The 20,061-nt window shown below is 43.9% G+C and overlaps 6 protein-coding genes across 9 annotated transcripts; 3 read left to right on the forward strand and 3 right to left on the reverse strand.

Annotated features, from left to right (window-relative positions):
* The first annotated feature begins 157 nt into the window (after positions 1-157).
* On the forward strand, positions 158-1,403 carry LOC115767934 (proteasome subunit beta type-4). The gene is made up of 3 exons (XM_030712307.1): positions 158-560; positions 616-1,117; positions 1,180-1,403. The coding sequence occupies exons 1-3, from the start codon at positions 421-423 to the stop codon at positions 1,330-1,332; spliced, it is 795 nt and encodes a 264-aa protein (XP_030568167.1). The 5' UTR covers positions 158-420; the 3' UTR covers positions 1,333-1,403.
* Positions 1,404-1,555: 152 nt separating this feature from the next.
* LOC115767935 (uncharacterized protein CG1161) lies at positions 1,556-2,905 on the reverse strand. Its single transcript, XM_030712308.1, has 5 exons — positions 2,762-2,905; positions 2,519-2,691; positions 2,348-2,456; positions 2,155-2,283; positions 1,556-1,879 (listed from the first exon to the last, which is right to left on the reverse strand). The coding sequence occupies exons 1-5, from the start codon at positions 2,828-2,830 to the stop codon at positions 1,721-1,723; spliced, it is 639 nt and encodes a 212-aa protein (XP_030568168.1). The 5' UTR covers positions 2,831-2,905; the 3' UTR covers positions 1,556-1,720.
* Positions 2,906-3,167: 262 nt separating this feature from the next.
* On the forward strand, positions 3,168-7,849 carry LOC115767931 (Bloom syndrome protein homolog). The gene is made up of 4 exons (XM_030712303.1): positions 3,168-3,455; positions 3,521-5,526; positions 5,584-6,406; positions 6,472-7,849. The coding sequence occupies exons 1-4, from the start codon at positions 3,356-3,358 to the stop codon at positions 7,725-7,727; spliced, it is 4,185 nt and encodes a 1,394-aa protein (XP_030568163.1). The 5' UTR covers positions 3,168-3,355; the 3' UTR covers positions 7,728-7,849.
* Positions 7,773-9,034, reverse strand: LOC115767933 (thiamin pyrophosphokinase 1). The gene is made up of 3 exons (XM_030712306.1): positions 8,678-9,034; positions 8,086-8,619; positions 7,773-8,012 (listed from the first exon to the last, which is right to left on the reverse strand). The coding sequence occupies exons 1-3, from the start codon at positions 8,994-8,996 to the stop codon at positions 7,867-7,869; spliced, it is 999 nt and encodes a 332-aa protein (XP_030568166.1). The 5' UTR covers positions 8,997-9,034; the 3' UTR covers positions 7,773-7,866.
* A 70-nt stretch (positions 9,035-9,104) lies between these two features.
* LOC115767932 (zinc finger protein 208) lies at positions 9,105-14,090 on the forward strand. Its single transcript, XM_030712304.1, has 2 exons — positions 9,105-10,663; positions 10,721-14,090. The coding sequence occupies exons 1-2, from the start codon at positions 9,443-9,445 to the stop codon at positions 13,352-13,354; spliced, it is 3,855 nt and encodes a 1,284-aa protein (XP_030568164.1). The 5' UTR covers positions 9,105-9,442; the 3' UTR covers positions 13,355-14,090.
* A 914-nt stretch (positions 14,091-15,004) lies between these two features.
* LOC115767888 (TBC1 domain family member whacked) lies at positions 15,005-20,015 on the reverse strand. 4 transcript variants are annotated; one of them, XM_030712256.1, is made up of 4 exons: positions 19,942-20,015; positions 16,801-17,021; positions 16,371-16,735; positions 15,005-16,315 (listed from the first exon to the last, which is right to left on the reverse strand). In XM_030712256.1, the coding sequence occupies exons 2-4, from the start codon at positions 17,005-17,007 to the stop codon at positions 15,781-15,783; spliced, it is 1,107 nt and encodes a 368-aa protein (XP_030568116.1). In that variant the 5' UTR covers positions 17,008-17,021; positions 19,942-20,015; the 3' UTR covers positions 15,005-15,780. The 4 variants fall into 4 exon arrangements, with proteins under 4 accessions (XP_030568116.1, XP_030568115.1, XP_030568113.1 ...); XM_030712255.1 differs by having other exon boundaries at positions 16,801-17,041; XM_030712253.1 differs by lacking the exon at positions 19,942-20,015 and adding an exon at positions 17,828-17,845 and having other exon boundaries at positions 16,801-17,041.
* Between the last annotated feature and the right edge of the window lie 46 nt (positions 20,016-20,061).

A 20,061-nucleotide genomic window follows, 5' to 3' on the forward strand; every position in this document is an offset into this window, starting at 1 on the left:
AATATATATATATATATATAATAAAAAAATATATATCTATATATATGTATATTTGTATATTCTATTGAATTTTACTACCTCTAAAAATAAAGGTGAGCATGTATTTTTAATCAAAATTGTATTTTTCCTGCTTTGCTTCAAAATTTTAAAATTATAGTTCTTAAATCTAGCGCGTTTTGCGCAGCGCCAGCCAACTAATCGTTGTCAGAGTTGTCACCATATCGTTTGCTGCAACAGGTTGCCCTGGCCTATTTGTATCGATAGTTGCGTATATCGATCAAAACGCCTTGCAGTGCTGCAAAGCTCAATAAATTCGTCGCTATCTAAAACTGTTCGGCTTTTATTTGTGCCTGTCATTCTGCGACTGCTTTTGCTGTTATTTTCACTTGATATCAAAGTACTATTATTAAATATATTAAGATGATGAACAGCTTCGCACAGCCAATGTGGTCAAATGGACCTTCGCCCGGTCAATTTTACAATTTCATGGGGGGCAATGCCCCAACCCAACTGCCGCGAGAATTAACAACCGCAGGTCCTTTTGGTACCAAGCACAGCACGTAAGTTAAGGCAGTTTCCACCGTCTGAAAGCTCTAGCACTTTTTACATTATTAGCGCTGCAATAACTACGGGCTCCTCAGTGGTGGGCATTAAATTCGATGGTGGTGTCTTGGTGGCTGCCGATACGCTGGTTTCCTATGGCTCCCTGGCACGTTATCAGGATATTCAACGCGTATTCAAGATCAATAACAACATTTTGCTAGGTGGAAGTGGAGACTTTGCGGACATACAGTCTATCAAGCGTAACATCGATCAGAAGATGATAGAGGATCAGTGCTACAATGATGGTGTAATCATGAAGCCAGGAGAATTGGCCAGCTGGTTGACACGCGTGCTGTATAACCGACGCTCACGCATGAATCCACTCTACATTGATGTTGTGGTCGGTGGTGTTGATGAAACCGGTAAACCGTTTCTGGGTAATGTTGATATGCGAGGGCGGGCCTATAATGATTATGTAGTGGCCACCGGCTTTGGACGACATTTAGCTCTACCACTTGTGCGGGAGCGCAAGCCTAAGGATCGCGATTTTACTTTCGAGGAGGCAACCAACTTGGTAGGCCAACAACAAGCAAATTATTATCGATTAATATTAATACATTTTTTGTATAAGTGCAGATTCGTGAGTCCATGAAGGTGCTGTACTACCGTGATACGCGCAGCATTCCGCAATACACGGTTGGCATTTGCACTGCCGCCGATTGCAGCATAAAAGGTCCCTTTAAAGTAGAAGAAAACTGGACCTTTGCTGAAACCATAAAGGGCTACTAGTCTGCTTTTTCAAATAAAATGTAATTTAAGAACCAAACACATTAATAAAGCCTGTAGGCTCTTGAAAATAACAAATGATCTTGGGAATATCGAGAAGATTAAATTCCAAGGAATGCTTGAAATTTTGCAAATGAAGCGCATGTGCGAAAATTCTTATAGAACTTTGCCCAGCTCTGAAGTAGTTTCATGCAATTTGATCCTTTACATTTTCTATAGTTATTTGGTTATGTGAATTTATTTATAATATAAAATGTTGCTAATAATATTAATTAATTCTGTTCCAATTAATGAGACAAGCAGTGTTAAAGAGCAAATTCAAATACAATACGTAATTGCTGCCGGAATATGTCTTTAAGTCGCCAAGGGCTCTAGCACATAATGTTGCTGTTCAATTTAGCATGGTGTGGCGATCGTAGATGTGGCGTCGCTGTTCCCGCACTTGACGCTTCCATTTGTCCTGCTGATGTCCGACACGATTCAGAACATTGGCACGTGCGCTTAGCTCTTGATTGTTGGGGCCAGCGGGTATAGGCGGTGTGGGTTCGTCCTAGGAGGCGCAGCAGAAAAAGAAGGAAAATTTTAAGCGAATTATTTGAGGCCGTTATTGGTTAACACATAAACAAAAAACTTTGGTTAAAAGCATTAAATAAAATAAAACAATAAAGTATTTCTATATAAATCGTTTGGCAAACGGCATCAAACGTTGTGTGCTTCTTTATTGCCAACTAGCTGCGTCTCATCATCACTGTCGTCATCAACGGCAGGATTACCGGCTAGTCGACTATATTTAATGCCTGCATATTTAGAATATTTGTTATGTACATCTTCATTGGTGTGCTCCTGATAATTGTTAGCCTTGACGCGTTTGTTAAGCAGTGGGTCCAAGCACATTAGGAAGAGCATGTATATTACTAAAATGGATATTATCCAAATCACAATAATGACAACGACCTAGAAAACAAACAAATTCAGAACATTTTGGGCATATTTGATACGATACTTAGACTATACACACCTTTATAAGTGTCGTATTGCGCGCTACATGGGAGCATTTACACTCGGCGCACATGGGAAGCTCCTTTCCATTGGAATCTACTTGCGGCAGCAGAGCTCCAACACAGGAACTAAATGTAGAACGGCATATATCTAAAATCTGTTTACGATTCGTAACTACGTGATTACAAACCATTCACTAGGACTGCTACTTGTGTTGGCGCTTGTTGCCGTACTGCTTATGACTTTGGGAGTAGCGATTGCTGGCGCTGCAGTAGTTACTGCCGCCTTGCCAGGTGCATTAAGTTGACTGGCGTTGTTGCTATTACTGCTGCTGATGGTCAGTGTTTGTGTTGCTGTCTCAGCCTTTGCCAACGATCAAACACAATCAACATTAAAGTTTTGGCGTAGTAGGCATAACGTTGAGAATACTTACCCATGTCGCGCCAAGTAAATAACATATCGCCAGAAATGCAGCGTAGACAAATAAACGCTTGTGTGCCATTAATTTTTGCCTAAGCGAAATTTTTTTAGCTTTCACAGAAAAATTACTGCATCACTTGCAGGGCACTAAATCGCTTATTATATATCGATAAGTGCGACTTTCCTAGAGCGATTTCTTTTCCGATACCAAGTACTAAAAATCGACGCCAAGTCACCGCCGCTAGTTTGACGCACATATGATTTTGGCATTGCCAAAATCGAAAATCCTTTAACGACATTTATACCTGGTCCAGTCTATTCATTAACATCATTTTAAACACAAACTATTGATAGTGACCTTTTATTCTGTATAAAGTTCTATATAGTAGATAGGAAAATTGTCATAGTTTATTAATTGCGATATATATCTATCTTGACAACTATTAACATTGACAAACTCTGGCAACACTGGTCGATGAACTCAACAAGATATGCGACAGTTGCCCGCGTCTTTTATTTTTTATTTATTTGTTTACATACCCCGATTCAGTTAATTAAGTTGTATAGAAGTTTAAATAAATGTTAAAGTTGTGCGCGAGTCTACACAATGTCCAGAAAACCCGTTAATCAAAACAAACAACTGTCAATGTCTGCATTCCTTGGCCTAGACAAGAACAGCCAGAGCCAATCGACGCAATCACGAAAAAGTTGTAGTTCCCACTAATAATATGAGTTATATATAGGTAATGTAAAACTATATATTTTGTTTTAGATATTTTGGCGGCAAGGACAGCAAAAGCAAAGTTTTATAATCCCATTTATCTCGACTCATCGTCATCCGATGAGGATGGTGCACAGAGTCAGAGCCAAGTGCCATCTGCGACAACGACGACTAAGAATAAAGAGCCAGATAAGGACACCAATGGTAATGCGCTTATCAAACGATATAGCTTTGATAATGCCAACCAGTCGCCTCTAGCACCACTGCCAACAAATGTGGCAACCACGAACAAAACTCCCACAAAGCCTGCCGTCGCTGGGGGCCTGAAATTAAACTTTGATAACTTCGATGAAGTGCTCAAACAAGATGCAACCTATCAAGCTACGTTATCAAAGCTCAATGGACACATTAACAAGCTGTCCGTATCACCACGAAAGGCACTGTCACTGTCCCAGTCCCCACTTAAATTGGGTGCCATGGAATCACCCAAATTGAGCAATTCAAATGCAAGCAGCACCTTGGACGACAGTTTTGATGCGATGGTAAAGAAGACTCCAAAAGAGAAGCCTTTCTCTGATACGCCGACCCAGCCATTTTTGCCACCTACCAACTTGGAACTAACTGCTAGCCAGTCAGTTACGTCCAGCTCCATGCTGAGTATGCCGGTGAAACCAGCACATGCGCCGGCGGCAACCACTGCCAAGCCCAAGCTTAAAATTGTTTTTGATAACTCACTGGCCGACTATTTGCGCGATCTAGGTCAGTTTGAGATAGGTATAGCCAAGACTGATTTTTGTCAACAAAATGAGACAATGCTAAGGAACACCATGAGCTTGTACAAGACCAGGTACATAGAGCTAATGGAGAAATATTGCGAGGTGATTGATCAAATACCCGCGGTTCATTTCAATGAAATCGCTGGCTTCGAGGCGAACACCTTTCTCAAGCTAAAGGTCATGCGTCAGAAATTTAAGGCGCGCACACAACTCCTGGAGCGACAAATCGAGCGTAAGCATCAGCAGCAAGAGGCGCAACCAGACGAACCGGACTTTGATGCATTGGCGCAGGAGGAGCGCGAGATGCAGGCAGAACAGCGGCAAACAAAGGCGCTAACGCCCAGTAGCTGTGCAACGGGTCCTTCAGAGGACGCGAATGAGGAGGAGCTAAACGACCTGGTGTTAATTACAAAGCCAGCAACAACAAAAACAAATACAACAAACAAAAGCTATGTTAATGATGCACCTGTTGATTTGGAAGACCTGGTGCCCATAGATGGTCCAACGTTGGAGTCTGATGAGGATGATTATCTAGCGCAGAGCATGCGACTCGATGAGGAGGAACTGTGTAGCTCAACACAACACGCTCCACTCGTGCCGGCTAAGCCGGCCAAGGCCACAACTATTGTTGATTCCGATGATGATTTCGAGGACACACTGAGGCAAATACGCGAAGAGCATGAGGCGCTTCAGGGACGCAAATCACAGTACAAAAACTATGCCTACGCGGACTTTGAGGCTGTCAAGCAGGCGTCTACAAAGGAACAAGAGCCTGCCCAACGCAACGTTGCCAGCAAAGCGCCTATAATTTTAGACGATGACGGCTTTCCAGAGTACGATCCGGCACTATTTGAGCAGGCGCACGAGCAAGCGGTAACATCCAGCATTGACTTAATCAGTCACGTAGAGTTCCAGTCCAAGTCCAGCGTAAGCCGCGCCAACACCGCTGCAGCTGCTGCACAAAAAATCGATGCAAATTTTCATGCCAATGTGCATAATGATGGGATCACGGGGGAATTCGATGGCCAGAAGTTCGAGCATTCCACGCGTCTGATGCAGGCGCTTAGCTTTAGCTTTGGCCTAAAGAGTTTCCGACCTAATCAGCTGCAAGTCATCAATGCGGCACTGTTGGGAAACGATTGCTTTGTACTCATGCCCACGGGTGGCGGCAAATCCTTGTGCTACCAGCTGCCTGCTATACTCACCGAGGGTGTTACCATAGTTATAAGTCCGCTCAAATCGCTGATATTTGATCAAGTCAACAAGCTGGCTTCGTTGGATGTGAGTAGTGTATGGAGTTGGCATAAGCTCTTGTAACATCATTTCAATACTTTGCAGATTTGCGCCAAAAGCATGTCCGGAGAGCAGACTTTGGATGAGGTTATGACTATATATAGGGATTTAGAGTGTCATCCACCGCTGGTAAAACTGTTGTATGTGACGCCCGAGAAGATTTCCAGTTCGGCGCGCTTTCAGGACACACTCGATCAGCTGAGCGCCAACAACTATATCAGTCGCTTTGTCATAGATGAGGCCCATTGTGTTTCTCAATGGGGTCATGACTTCCGGCCCGACTACAAGAAGCTGGGCATTTTACGGAAACGCTTTCCCAATGTGCCTTCCATGGCGTTGACGGCCACTGCTACGCCACGCGTTCGACAGGACATATTGCAGCAACTGAATCTGACGCATTGCAAGTGGTTTCTGTCTAGCTTCAATCGCAGCAATTTACGCTATCAGGTACTGCCCAAGAAGGGCGCCTCCACGTTGGACGATATACGCAGCTTTATACAAACCCGGGCAGTAACAGCCAGCGGCATAATCTACTGCCTGTCGCGCAAGGAATGCGACGAGGTGGCGCAGAAGATGTGCGCTGTCGGCATACGCGCGGTGGCCTATCATGCGGGCTTAACGGATGCGGCACGCGAGTCCCGTCAAAAGGATTGGATAACGAATAAGGTCCGTGTGATATGCGCCACAATTGCGTTTGGCATGGGCATTGATAAGCCCGATGTGCGCTTTGTGCTTCACTTCTCACTGCCCAAGTCCATTGAGGGCTATTATCAGGAGGCAGGTCGCGCTGGACGCGATGGCGAAATAGCTGATTGTATACTCTACTATAACTATAGCGATATGCTGCGCCTGAAAAAGATGATGGATGGTAAGTTGTGCTTCACAATACAAACTTCAACTGAATTAACCGCACTGAATCTTCTCCCACTGCAGCTGATCGTGCGTTGCAGTACCATGTCAAGAAGATACACATCGATAATCTACATCGCATTGTGGGTTACTGCGAGAATATCACCGATTGCCGTCGTGCCCAACAGCTGGACTACTTTGGGGAGCATTTTACCAGCGAGCAATGTCTGGAGGATCGGCGCACCGCATGCGACAATTGCCTGAAAAAGCGCAGCTTTAAGCAAATCGATGCCTTGGAGCAGTGCCGTAAGGCGGCGTGCGCTGTGCGAGACTTGTGCAGCGGGCGCTCACGCTTCACGCTGCTCCATTTAGCGGATGTGCTCAAGGGCTCCATGATCAAGAAGATTGTCGAATTTGGGCACAATAAAACGGCGCATCATGGTGCTCTAAAGGACTGGGATAAGTCAGATGTGCAGCGTTTATTGCGACATATGGTGCTGCAGGATTACCTCAAGGAGGATCTCATCTTCACCAAGGACATACCACAAGCGTACCTTTATCTGGGCAACAACATAACCGCGCTCATGAATGGCACGCCCAAAATCGAATTTGCTCTGTCACGCAAGGAGACTGGCGGCTCCAAGACGGTGGCCACTGTCTCTGAACCCGCAGCGGGTAAAAACGAAATGAATAATCTGCACGAGCGCTGCTATGCGGATCTGCTTGATTTATGCCGCACCATAGCCGCGGCGCGCGATGTAACCATGGCTAGTATTATGAACATGCAAGCCCTGAAGGCCATGGCCGAGGAGTTGCCGACAACGGAGCAGGACATGTGCTCCATACCACACGTAACCAAAGCTAATTTCGATAAGTATGGCGCTAAACTGTTGGAAATTACTAGCGGCTATGCCACAGAGAAGGAATGTCTGCAGGTCATGCACGACATGGAAGCAGCTGAAATGGCAGCAGCTGCGCCTGTGACGCCACAAGCTTCGAGCAGCGCGCGCGCCTCCTGGTCGGCACAAGGTGGGGACGATGATGACTGGGGCCGAGCGGCAGCATCGCAGGGCTCGAGTAGTTCAGCGGGAGGAACGCGTGGCTGCAAGCGGAAGCGCGCCTGGCGTGGACGTGCCACGAGCACCACCAAACGTTACAAAAGCGCTGCATCGCCGCGCAAAAAAACCACGCCTGCCAGAAGCACTCGCGGCGCCAGCAGCAGCAGTCGTGGCGGCGTCGTATCCAAGCGAGGCGCTGCTAGCGGTGCGGCCAGTTGGTTGGGCAAGAAAACAGGCACCAGCAGCGGTTTCCAATTGATGCCGCTGCCCGGTTCGCGGTAGCTTGAAAAGAGTGCGAAACAATAAAAATTTTTTTTTGTCACTTTTTTAACCAACAACAATAGGCTTAAGCTATAAGTACTTTTTAAGTCTCAAAGCGGCATTTTTGATCGAAAAAAAAAAAATTCTTTACGCTGCCAATTTATTTCATGGTCGAACGCAATTTCTCCTCAAAGCCATAAGCACCCATGGACCATATCAAATTGCTGTCCGTCTCCACCTGCACAAACTCTGTAGAATAGGTATTCGAGGTGCTGACCATGCCACCAAACTCCATTTGAGCATGATCTACAAAACAAGAGACGGAGAGAACGTATATGAAACTATTTATGGTTAATCGTCAGCACATCTTGATACCCACATAGATTCCACTTGAGCCCCTGTGTGGTGACATTGTGAGCCGTGCTGCCGACGGGCATTAGAGAGCACCAGCGCTGGCTGGTTACCAGATCAAGTGGCACCTGAATAGTATGTTTGCCCGGCCGCAGAAGCCATGTTATGGAATCACCGCTCAGCAGATAAACATTACAATTATCCTTTTGCATTTTGTAGAGGGTATTTAGGTTGGCCATCACCTGATCCAGCCGACCGGAACAGTCATGGAACACCACCACATCCTTTACCTTGCGCTGCAACATCACCGGCTGCAGCACTGTGAACGCTTTGGTAAAATCCGTAGCATCTTGATCGGGCGTATTTATTTTAGGTATACTCTTAAAAAATTCAATTGTCTCTTCCGTTATGGAATCAAAATCGCCCGTTATCAGATCAGGAGGCTCTATGTCGCCCGGTTCAATGTCACTTTTGCTGCCCTTGTTCTGTTTAGCTGCCGACTGGGCCACTATGAAGTTGCGCAAGTGATTGGAGCCTCCATCGACGGCGCATCTCAAGGTCGCTGCAAGCGTTTTTTATTTATTATTTCTGTGGTGGGTTTATTTACATTTGACATTTACCGTTCTTCCATAACAACTTGACCACGTGCGCGGGAACTTGAATTTGTCGGTTGAGCACAATGCAAACGTGACCGTTGGGACCCAGCTTAAAGGACTCATTGATAAGATTGCCAGGCGTCCATTTGTACTCTTTTGGAGGTATCGTGTGGTCCATTTGTTGTCGAAATCCAATAGTTGTTTTTGTACAATAGTTGCGTGGGTGCGCTCTAAGGTTGCCAGCCTGCTTGAAAATGCGGCTGTCATCTGGCAACGCCAAGCTGGTTCCCGCGCCGCGCAATAATTTAAAAAGGGCATTTTTGATAGCTGCCGCTGCTGCCATCTTACGGCAGCGCGTGCCGTTAATTCGTACGATACTCATAAAATTTGATTTATTATGCTTGGCACGACTTGGCATTTTAATACAGAATCTAAAAAAGCAATATTAATGTCGACAACAGGCACTCCGTTCATAAAACAACGCCGTCATCAGACCGATTATACGCGGCTTGCAACTCTGCGACGCCGCAAACAAAATGGCTCTGATTTTTGCAGACTAAAGAAGTTTCGTTTTGAATTTTCGCAATTTAAAATGGCAATAATTTGACTAGAATGAAAAAACTAAAATGCAACTTGCGATGGACGTGTTTGCGAGTACAAATAAGATTATACAACCAAAATTGTTGAATTAAAATGGTGTCGAAAGTGCGTGACTGAGATTTGAATACGAAAACTAGTTCTTACAAAACTGCAAGCACACACGCACGAGCTGCGGACAGCATCCCAAAAATGGAAGGTATGGACCTGTGGACGTCCATGTTTTCAGCCGATTTCGAGGAAGGCGACGGTCGGGTAGAGAGTCACGATAACGGTAACAGCGCGCTGACAGACGAGTTTATGGGCGAAGAGGAGGAGGATGAACAAGAGGCTGAAGAGGATGAGGGGACGGGTGAAGGCAGAGACAGCAAGCGAAAAGGACACGAGCCCGATGACGATGCTATATTTGATTTTGAACTAGAGCCAATTGTTAGCATCGCGGAACCAGAACCGGAACCTGTGCCAAGACCAACGGTCCCCCTTGCGCCACCAATGCCAGCGGGTCCAGCCATCCGACCACAGCACCGCCAATCGTTGCCAGCATCGTTTGGCTCCCAGTTGATAGTGGGACGCGGGGGTGCAGGCGCTCCACCCACACGGCCAACAACCTCACAAATCAATGCAACCGACGAGAACGGTGTGCCCATTAATTATGAGCTGGGCGTCATCTATATATGCCCCGCCTGTGGCGCTGAGTATCGGCAGCAGGACATGTGGAAGCGTCACATGAACCAGATGCATCAGTATAATACGCGACGGGGTCTCAATTTCGTGGCCATTGATAAGCTGTATCATCGGTGCTTGGAATGTAATAAGCGCATCGCAATGCACAGTCGGGAGAATCTTCTGAAGCACAAGTTCACCCATTTGCCATACCGTTGCACCAAGTGCTACATTTGTAAGCGCGAGTACAAATACAGGCAGGACCTGATGGTGCATTTACGCATGGTGCACTGTGACGAAGTGGTGGCCATGATGCGCGGCGGTGATGCCAGTGCCGGACGCAAGACACGTGTGCGGGAGCCGCGCATTGAGCAGCATCACGGACTCTACGGGCCGGAACATGACGATGACGACGGCATAGAGGTCAAGAATGAGCTGATGTTCGAGGGGGAGGGCGGCGTGCTGACTGCTGATGAGTCCAACATTGGACCGGATGATGAGCACAGTCGCAGCTCCAGTCAAACGGCTAAGAAGAAGCGCGGCACTGCTGTGGCTGGCAATGGGAGTGGAAGCGGTGCAGCAGACATATGCGAAGATTATATACATTATATGTGTCCTGACTGCGGCACCGATTGCGAAACGCACGCCCAATGGAGTCAACATATTGAATTTGTGCATGACTATGTCAGTCGGCGAGGGTTGAACTTTTGCTGCGTGGACATGCAGATGCAGTGCCTCGAGTGCAAGCAGGTAAGCAATACCTAGGTATTGGAAAAATTTCCACTTATAATCCTTTCCTGTGTTTAGTTTGTCATTCCGAATACGATAAAGACGCTGCGGGCGCACAAGTTTAGCCATTTACCTCAGCCGGAGTGGATGCGCTGCAAGCTGTGCTATCAGGGCTATACGGAGCATCATGAGCTGCTCACGCATCTACTGAAGCAGCATAATTTGGAAACCCTAATTCCTGAAAAGGAGGAGGAGCAGTCCTTGGCCAGAGCCGGTGCGGGTGATGAGGGCGAGGATACTCCAGGCATTGGCGGCGATGAGGAATCCCAGTTGCAATGGGACGATGTGCCGCGTCGTGGCGGTCGCATTGGCAGCGATGATATGTACGAGCCGCATATTGATTATCTGTGCCCGCAGTGCGGCAGGGAGTTTATAGAGAAGAAGCACTGGCGTACACATGTTGTGCAGGTGCACGGCATGAACGATCTGGCCAAGTTGAACTTCGAGGTGATCAACGATCGCCAGCTGAAGTGCACCGAGTGCGATAAGATCATAACGAATGCCTATGGCATACAGAATGCCCAGCAGCACAGGATAACGCATTTGCCCTACAAAGCGTACGCAAGATGTCGTAAATGCCATAAGTCCTACACTGATCGCAAGGGTCTGGTCAAACATTTGGCCACATACCATCGCGTCGGCTATGAACCACGCAAAGCGGGCGCCGTACTAGGCACAGGCACACCATCGATCATGGCCTTAAACCCAGCCAAATCACAGACGCCGCGCAAACAAATTGTTACTGTAGCTAACGAAACCTATGAGATTATATATTTGGATGAGGAGCAATCGTCGCCAAGTAATAATAATATTAATGAGGAGAATGACTTTGGAGAGCAAATGCAGGCGGATGATGATGATTATGCCATCATAGGCAGCACCAGCGGCAGCATGGGACGCCAGCTGCTACCAATTGCTGCTGCTTCCGAGATACCGAATCCCAATCGCTACAAATGCGTGGACTGTGGCTCACTGTTTGCTACGCAGGCGGCGCTGAAGACGCACATCAGCGAGGAGCATGATTTCATGGACACACAGTATAGCGCCAACAAGTTTGATAATGCGGAGACCTTAGAGGAGGCAGCTCCAGCTGCGCCTGTTGCCGTGACGACAGCAGCCACTGCTATGCCCGTCAAGAACAGCGCCGGCGGCTCTACCATAGAACAGAATTATATATTCCTGTGCCCGTCATGCGGCAAGGCCTACAAGACGCAGTTCGAGTGGCGACGTCACATCAACGAGGAGCACAATTTTGACAAGCGACAATACTTAAATATGCGCCAGCTGGACAAGTATCGCTATCAGTGCACTCTGTGCAAGGACATTGTGTGCAATTCGAAGCTGAAAGGCCTGCAGGATCATCATTTTCGTCATTTGCCTTATCGCCTATATCTGAAGTGTCTGGTGTGCGGCACCTGCTACAATCATAAGCCCAACATTGCGGCACATCTTCGCACACGACACAACATTTACGAACGCGAGTCCTTGTGGCGTGAGCAACCACCCAAGACCCAGAATGGCTACGAACAGCTCAAGTACAAGGATAAGGATAGGGACATGCAGACCACGGCAGGCACCAGCTCAGGATCACCAACGCCAGGCAGCAGTCGCACGCTCAAACCGCAACCGGGCGTGTTACCCACGCGTCCCGCTGGCCTCAATACGCTGGAGGACAGCATCTCGTATCATAATGCCGTGGATCTGGACTTTATTACCTACTATTGCCCCAAGTGCAACAAGAACTTTGATTCGCACGCCTTCTGGCGCAAACACATTGTCGAGCAGCACAACTATAACAGTCGGCAGGGTCTGAACTTTCGCCAGATTGACAACCATCACTATTTGTGTCTGGAGTGCTATAAGCGTGTGACTGTGACTCACACCAAGGGGGCAATTGGGCAGCTGCAGTCGCACAAGTTTCGGCATTTGCCGTATCGCTCCTTTAAGTGCTTGACCTGCAGCGGCGAGTTTGTGCGCAAACAAATGTTCTTCAAGCATTTGAATCGGGACACCAATCGATGTGACAACAAGTCAATGAGTTGCCAAGATAATGATGAGGATACAGGGGAGCAGCCGGACAGGCCAATTGCCATGACCGTTAAGGCGGCACTTGATGGCGCCACGTATCGTTTGATGTGCCCGCAGTGTGGTGATGGCTTCACCACCAGCAGCAAAGCGCTCTGGCGAGAGCACATAAATATTTATCATGGTCTGGGCAAGCGCGATCTGCTGCATATGCGTAAACTGGGCGAGGAACTGTATCGCTGCACAGACTGTGATGAGCAGCTGCAGACCAAACAGATGCGCGTGCTGCAGCAGCATCGCTTCCAGCATTTGCCCTATGCCGCCTACATACGCTGCCAACTGTGCGAACAGCAACAACCGCCGGATGGTCTGGCGCATGGTGCAGCCGCTGCCGGATTACATAGTATGCGCGAGCTGCAGCAGCACATGCGAACCCAGCACCCCAATGTGGCGGAGCATGATGACCAAATGCAAGCGCTGCTGGAGGAGGAGGAGGTGGAAGAAGTTCAGCAGGCGGTGGATAACAGTGAAACGTCAAACAATGGTCCATATATGCCATTACCGCCGCATTTGCTGGACGATGACGTCGAGGACATGGAGTTCGAGGAGCAGTATCTGCTGGGCTAAGCTCTGGCCAAATCTTGCCAACCCAGTGATAAACAGAATCTACAAGTCTACCAACAGGGGGCACACTCACAATTAAATATATATCTAGACACATATATATATTTCTAACTTAAGTATTTATAAATAGTTTATATCACTCATTTCACATACACATTGTAATTTCATCTAGAATTGTCAACTAAATAATTAAGTATATTTACTCAGAAGGTATTTATTATTTTCCCCTAATCCCACTCAAGTACCCCAAATCGTTAATTCTAAATTACTTAGGAGTTCGTAACGTTTAACTTATCTATGAAATTATTATGAGATTGATAAATTTACTACTGTATATTTATAAGAAAGCGTACAACCTTAACTTTGAGTCTGGAATGTAGTTACACGATTAGTATGATTCCCATGATACAGTGATCGCTCGATAAGTAGTTCAATTTTAGATGTGGTTTTAATTTGCATAAAATTGTGATTTTTGGCACAAGGAATAACAATTAGTAATATTACATTCTGTTCCTTCAATTGAAAGACAAAGGTAGGACAATTGAAATTATTATTTTTTAAATGCAGAGTCTTGCCATTTTCTATTCTGGACCATGCTAAATGGTGGGAGTTCCCAATTCGGAGCGAGCACTGTATCTGTTTATTTTAGTGATTTTCGGCTAAGGCACCTTTAAGTTTCCTTCCGCCCTTTGTTTAAATTTTATCTGTATCTTTTCGTTAAAATACTACAAATAAATAAGAAATTGATCATGACATACTCGAATCTTCAGTTTTATTATTGTGAACTTTTAAGGAAATGTTAAAAATTAGATTGATATTTTCGGACCAATGGGTTTATCAAAATTTATCAACAAATGTTGATATTATATATGCTGTATTTACCAGCTGTAATTTAAAGTGGCGCCAATGTTAACAGTTTTATGTAATGTTAAAAGCTTTAAGCATGAATGGATGGCGCGAAAAGTGAAACTTTCACAAATTGTAATCATATTTAAAGAAAACGAGAAAGAAAGGCTATCTTCGGCATGCCGAAGATCTAATACCCTTGCAGACCCAACCTTTTCATAATGCTTATAGTGATTTGCCCGTATCTAAGAAGCACAGGGTAAATAGTTAATGCCGAGTTTGGGTAAGATATCTTGAAAAACAAAAAAGGTTTTTAATCAAAAACCCAGTTTTCGACCGATCGTTCCTGTGACAGCTATATGATATAGTGTACCGATCTTAATACGATTTTGCATTTATATGAAGAGCATAGTAAAGTTAAGATATCTTGAAAAACAAATTGTTTTTTCATACAGCTTAATTTTCGACCGATCGTTCCTATGGCAGCTATATGATATAGTGGTCCGATCTAGCTGGTTTTGACATATGTTTTGCGTGCAACAGAAAGAGGGAGTTCTGCAAAGTTTCATTAAGATAGCTTTAAAACTGAGGGACAAATTCGCATAGAAATAGACAGACGGACAGACGGTCAGACCGTCAGACCGCTATATCGACTCGGCTGTTGATGCTGATCAAGAATATTACAAGATTATATACAAGATTGCTGCCTGGTAACGAAATAATCGATGTAACTTTTTAAGTACAGGCATCCAAGCTCAAATTGTTTATGAAATCGAACGACGCATGTTTTCTGTATTTTCATTAGCTATAGTATTTTCATTTATTTTTTCATTAATAATTTCGAGTAACGACCCCCTATAACTACCCCACAAAAGTGTTTTTCAATTTAATATGTGTATGTGTGTATGTATATATCAACGACATATTTGCATTTGTTAAAAACATACCGAAAAAGAAGTTAAACATTTAATAGTAAAATAATACATATATATATAAATCAATATATATACATAGTATATTTGTAATACAGATCGAGAATTCATGTGTCATTGCAGCTGTCAATGAAATGTGATTGTAATTAAATTTAATATGATAATAATACGATATGTTTACGGTTTAATAGAACGCTAAGTCTAAAATTGATTTCTCGTTTGTTTTTGTTTAGTTTTATGTAGTACAATAAATAATAATAAATACTTTTGAAAAGCATAAACAAATTGCACGCACATAATAATTGCAACTACTTGTTAAAATAATGTAAATTAATAAAATACAAATTAGAAAAAAATATTTTCCTTTTTAATATTAAAAAAACGGTTGTTTTCTTTTGCCAAATACATTATCGTATGTGCATGGAATGAAAGTTAGCTAATTGACTGTTGTTTAAACAGTTTTTCATTGTGGTTTTCCCCATAATCGTTTCGAAGTTTACATGTCAGTTCCTTTTCTTTTGTGCACGCCATTCTCATTATTCGACTTTGCATTTAGATTTGTTTTTTATATAATATATGAAACTTATGTATTGTGTGTGTGTTTCCTTAGTAACAATTTTGTTGTTGGTTTTCTATTCTTATTGCGGAGCCTCACAGCGTGGGCATATTGCGTCTGCCATTGCTGCTGCTGGTGCTGGCATCTCCGCTACCCGCTGCTCCGTCCTGTTGCGCCTTTTGCTTGGCACGTCGCACCTTCTGACGCGTATGCTCTATTTGAAAGTCCTCGACACGCAAATTGAGCCGCATCATATTGTTTATGACGAATTCCTCCTCCATAATGTGTTCGGGCGGGGAGCGCAACACTGCGAGCGTTTCACACAAACCTGTGCACGTTTTGCGCACCTTGTGCCGGCTGAGCGAGGCGCCAATGATTACCAGGGCCACCTTGAAGATGACGCGTATGCCCTCGGCGAGAAAGCAATCCCAGACACGCAAGAGCGTCTCCCAGGGCAAGGTGCGAGTCATGGCGCACAGAAACCAATCGGTCATATAAAGCAGCGGCTCCACTTTGTGCTTCTGCAGATGACGATAGACGGGTGGGCAGGTTTTCTTAAGCAGGCCCTCCAATATGCCCGCATCGTTTTGTATCACCTCGAGACCAGGTATAAAATAATCCTGCAAGTAACTGCACGGGAATGAGACTGTAGTTTTAATTGAGATTTTTGAGTTGGACTACTTACACATCACATACGCTTACAAATACCCAAAAGGCATCCTCTGCCGGCAAATGCATCAATAGGAATGCGGCTATTGGCGCTTGCGCTTGACAAAAGCCCACCTTGGGATTATATATCGAATAGGCCTTCAGCACATTAAATAGCTCGATTTGGCCCACCTTCTGCTCGTCGAGAAACATTTCGTGAAACGGAAACTGACGATGCTTATCTTTTTTGATCTCCTCTATGGTCGAGGGATTGCCCGGATTCTTGAGCAGCTCCACGTATACATTCGGATTCTTTTTCTTCAGCAAATACGCGCCGGATAGATAAAACCAAGCCCTGGGACGCACAGATTTAGGTATGCCCTTGCGGCATCTGTCACGTATCTGTGAAAACAGTGGGATTTAGATTAGGTACATATTGGGATTTTTGTTTTGTATGGCTCACCAACCTTTTTATAGTTCTTGGACATATAAATGGACCAATTCTCAATCATATAAAGCCATTTCTTTTCTCGCGCTATGATTTGTGCTTTGGATAGCGGCTCCTTGGGTTTGTCGGTGCGCTGGAATCCGCCATAGAAACCATTGCGATCGGGGCAACTGGACACGGTGGAGCATAGCGAGATGGTATCCAAAGCGCGCGGTGGCGTTGCCATCTGTGTCGAATGTGCTGGGCAGAACGATATCAAACTAAATCCATAAATTATTACAAAACTAAAATACGCCCACATTAAAGCATGTAAGACTGAACTTATCGATATTGCTCGGCAAGAATATGCGCTGTATTAAGCTGCCTATTAAACATATTGGTTGATGCACACATAACAACTCAAAGAATTCATTTCTTCTAATCAAGGCTGTTTAAAATTTCATTCATTTGATTATAATACAGTTAAATATAATGTTTAAAAATGTGTATGTTTACATTTGCCTAATGTGGATTTGTTGCAGGAGCTTATTATGCCTGGCTTATGCAAGGGTACAGGGTATAGAAAGAAAAACAGCTTAGCTTATTTCTAAAAGCGTGTAGGTGGACTGAGAGAGCGACTATGGATATATTTTGTGTGTAAGTCAAAAAAAAAAGAGAGAGAGGGAAAGAGAGAGAGGTTGCGCACCCAAGTACTAAAACATAAGACAATTTGCATTAATAATCTGATGTTTGTATCTGCACAATGAAAAACTGCACAATTAAGTGCGATCAACGTGAGTTTGACAATCTCTCAATCATTCTCTCAATTTGGTTCGTTTAGCACAATTTGGGCGAACATTACTCATATATAGGATATATAAGTATATATCATATATAGGCAAATATGTATGTATATCTATTCGGTTAACTAGGGAGATATGATTATTATTGTTTATTTATAACATTAACTTATCAGTAGATAACTAAGATAATATTACACCTTGAATATTTGTTTTTTTTTTTTTTTTTTTTTTTTTGTTATATTTTTATTTTATTTATATGCCCACCTCATTCGATTTAGCTGCAGCAGCTCCTCCAAGCTGGCGCTTCTTTTTCTGTGATGCACGCGAATTAATGGAACCATCGTAACTAATTGCAAATTTGCCTATGTGAAACCTAAAAGCCCAAACCAAACTGACCGACGGACAGACACAAGAACAGGCGGCACAACTGTTTTAGTTAGGGGACCACTATATAAACATATATATATATATATATATGTATATATATATAGGTACCATACACATAGGCGACAAGTGGAATAAAAATCAAAGAATTTGCCATTATTTACAGCGTTTGAAATGCTTGTAAATTAGTCAGCAAAGGTATTAAAGCTGAAAAGGGGAATAGTAACGCATAAAATATTGAGCACAAAGAGCCAAACCGATGAGCGATACCTGATTTAATACATATAAACTGTTACAGTTAATTCAATTTACTAGTATAATACAAGGATTTGAAGTACAGTGATCAGAAAAAGCACCAAGTAGTATTAAAAAGCAACCATTTGAGCGATATGTGTTTTTGTAGTAAGAGTTTCGAGTTAACGAAAATTTAATATATTGCAGTATTAAATAATTTGTAAGTAAAGTTAAAGTTAAAGCTCAAGTCAAAAAAAATTCCCCGGTAGGGCTCGAACTCGCGACAGACCGCACCACTTGCTTTGCCTTTACCCAACAGCCATAGCAATAATTGTGTATTGAGAAAAAAAAAACGAATTAAAATAGTAGCACAGAAAACAATCGCAATTGCAATGCTGTTGATAGAATTCGAAGCAGACGCGCATGTGTGTGTGTGTACATGTATACAGAAATTCTTACAATTTCGCTAGCTGCCCCATCCAATTGCGCAGTAAAATATAACTTTGGTTTTTTCTTAACCGATCTTAATGAAATTTTGTACAGTATATCTTATTGTACTATAGAATATTTGTGTATTCTTAAAAAGTCAATTGCATTAATTGTGGCTTAAATTAGTGGGCAATATAAGTTGGGTTATTAGCTTGATTTATAGCTGTGTGGTGGTAGCGGGGAGGTGGCGATAGGAATAAAATGAAAGATACTTGATATATATATAATACCCAAGAAGCAACATATCAAGTTTGGTAACTCTAGCTCTAAAGAACATGATGTCGATATCGATTTTTATCGATTGCTTGGAAACGGAGTAAGTTATCGATTATCGGAAACAAACTCGATCTGCGCAATCACTAGGAGGACTCAGCTTAAATTTCTAGCTCTAGCTCTTATAGGTTCTGATATCCCTGCGTTCATGCATACGGACAGGCGGACGGACAGACAGACGGACATGGCTACATCAACTCGGCTATTGATGCTGATCAAGAATATATATACTTTATGGGGTATGAGATGCTTCCTTCTGCCTGTTACATACATTTACATTTGCACAAAATCATTATACCCTTTATACCCATTTTCAATGGGTTCAGGGTATAAAAAGGAAGCGCGAGTCTGGCCATGCGACCTCTTATACGTTACTCTTAAAATTGGACACCGGAAGCTCCAACTCAAATTCTAGCTGTCGCCTAAGCTCACGTTGCAGCTTGAGCTTGAGTTGCTAATGACAGGCGACTAACTAATTGAGGCAACTGTGTGTGTAACTGGCTTTCAGTGCCCAATGAATGCTTAATTGCAAAACAAAAAGCGAGTAAACGAGCGCAAAAAAGGCGAACAAACAAAAGTGCAAATGCAGCCGCTGCAGGGCAAAAAGAAAGTCACTGCGACACAATTCTGATGGTAATGGCGAAGCTGGCGAGGTCGTGTTGTTACTATTCTTATCAGAAATAAATATTTCATGGCTTTAGTTAGACCAAGTAAATGTGAAGGTTTCATTGAGTAATATAAATACACATACACATACATACGTCACAGAAGCGGCGGCCCACCCACCAAAAGCGCTGGCTTTGCTCTTGGCTGCCATTTTGCCTACGCGCTCCAAAAACAAGTGTCACTGTGTGCTACTATGGCGGCTGTGATTGCTTGTCTATGAGTGTGTGCGTACAATACTGAGCAATTGTTATTATTAACAGCACAGCACCCTCAGCCGCCTCCCCCTCTCCTCCCTCACTAACTTCACACATGCACGTCCACTTTTTGCTTACCTTTCGGTCTGCTTCTTCTCGTTGATTGCCGTTGTTTGTTGGTACTGAATTGTTTCCGTGGAATGCGCAATAGTTGTTTTCACGTTAACTTTTTATGCTTTCTTACGTTTTTAGTTTCGT

This window comes from Drosophila novamexicana, unplaced genomic scaffold, assembly GCF_003285875.2.
Source record: "Drosophila novamexicana strain 15010-1031.04,08,12 unplaced genomic scaffold, DnovRS2.1 tig00001488-arrow-arrow-pilon, whole genome shotgun sequence".
In the NCBI taxonomy this organism is placed as follows: Eukaryota; Metazoa; Arthropoda; class Insecta; order Diptera; family Drosophilidae; genus Drosophila; species Drosophila novamexicana.

What these genes read in the sequence shown, in the direction of transcription:
- LOC115767888 (XM_030712254.1), bottom strand. Translation starts at nt 17,082, where the DNA reads ATGTGGGCGTATTTTAGTTTTGTAATAATTTATGGATTTAGTTTGATA. An exon ending in TGTCCAAGAACTATAAAAAG is followed by an intron (nt 16,736 to 16,800) that starts GTTGGTGAGCCA and finishes CTGTTTTCACAG; the next exon opens with ATACGTGACAGATGCCGCAA. An exon ending in TTTGTAAGCGTATGTGATGT is followed by an intron (nt 16,316 to 16,370) that starts GTAAGTAGTCCA and finishes ATTCCCGTGCAG; the next exon opens with TTACTTGCAGGATTATTTTA.
- LOC115767931 (XM_030712303.1), top strand. Translation starts at nt 3,356, where the DNA reads ATGTCCAGAAAACCCGTTAATCAAAACAAACAACTGTCAATGTCTGCA. An exon ending in ATCGACGCAATCACGAAAAA is followed by an intron (nt 3,456 to 3,520) that starts GTTGTAGTTCCC and finishes ATTTTGTTTTAG; the next exon opens with ATATTTTGGCGGCAAGGACA. An exon ending in ACAAGCTGGCTTCGTTGGAT is followed by an intron (nt 5,527 to 5,583) that starts GTGAGTAGTGTA and finishes AATACTTTGCAG; the next exon opens with ATTTGCGCCAAAAGCATGTC.
- LOC115767934 (XM_030712307.1), top strand. Translation starts at nt 421, where the DNA reads ATGATGAACAGCTTCGCACAGCCAATGTGGTCAAATGGACCTTCGCCC. An exon ending in TTTGGTACCAAGCACAGCAC is followed by an intron (nt 561 to 615) that starts GTAAGTTAAGGC and finishes TTACATTATTAG; the next exon opens with CGCTGCAATAACTACGGGCT. An exon ending in TCGAGGAGGCAACCAACTTG is followed by an intron (nt 1,118 to 1,179) that starts GTAGGCCAACAA and finishes GTATAAGTGCAG; the next exon opens with ATTCGTGAGTCCATGAAGGT.
- LOC115767932 (XM_030712304.1), top strand. Translation starts at nt 9,443, where the DNA reads ATGGAAGGTATGGACCTGTGGACGTCCATGTTTTCAGCCGATTTCGAG. An exon ending in AGTGCCTCGAGTGCAAGCAG is followed by an intron (nt 10,664 to 10,720) that starts GTAAGCAATACC and finishes TCCTGTGTTTAG; the next exon opens with TTTGTCATTCCGAATACGAT.
- LOC115767933 (XM_030712306.1), bottom strand. Translation starts at nt 8,996, where the DNA reads ATGGCAGCAGCGGCAGCTATCAAAAATGCCCTTTTTAAATTATTGCGC. An exon ending in CAAGTTGTTATGGAAGAACG is followed by an intron (nt 8,620 to 8,677) that starts GTAAATGTCAAA and finishes AAACGCTTGCAG; the next exon opens with CGACCTTGAGATGCGCCGTC. An exon ending in GGGGCTCAAGTGGAATCTAT is followed by an intron (nt 8,013 to 8,085) that starts GTGGGTATCAAG and finishes CTTGTTTTGTAG; the next exon opens with ATCATGCTCAAATGGAGTTT.
- LOC115767935 (XM_030712308.1), bottom strand. Translation starts at nt 2,830, where the DNA reads ATGGCACACAAGCGTTTATTTGTCTACGCTGCATTTCTGGCGATATGT. An exon ending in GCAATACGACACTTATAAAG is followed by an intron (nt 2,284 to 2,347) that starts GTGTGTATAGTC and finishes TTTGTTTTCTAG; the next exon opens with GTCGTTGTCATTATTGTGAT. An exon ending in AGGAGCACACCAATGAAGAT is followed by an intron (nt 1,880 to 2,154) that starts GTACATAACAAA and finishes TGCGCCTCCTAG; the next exon opens with GACGAACCCACACCGCCTAT.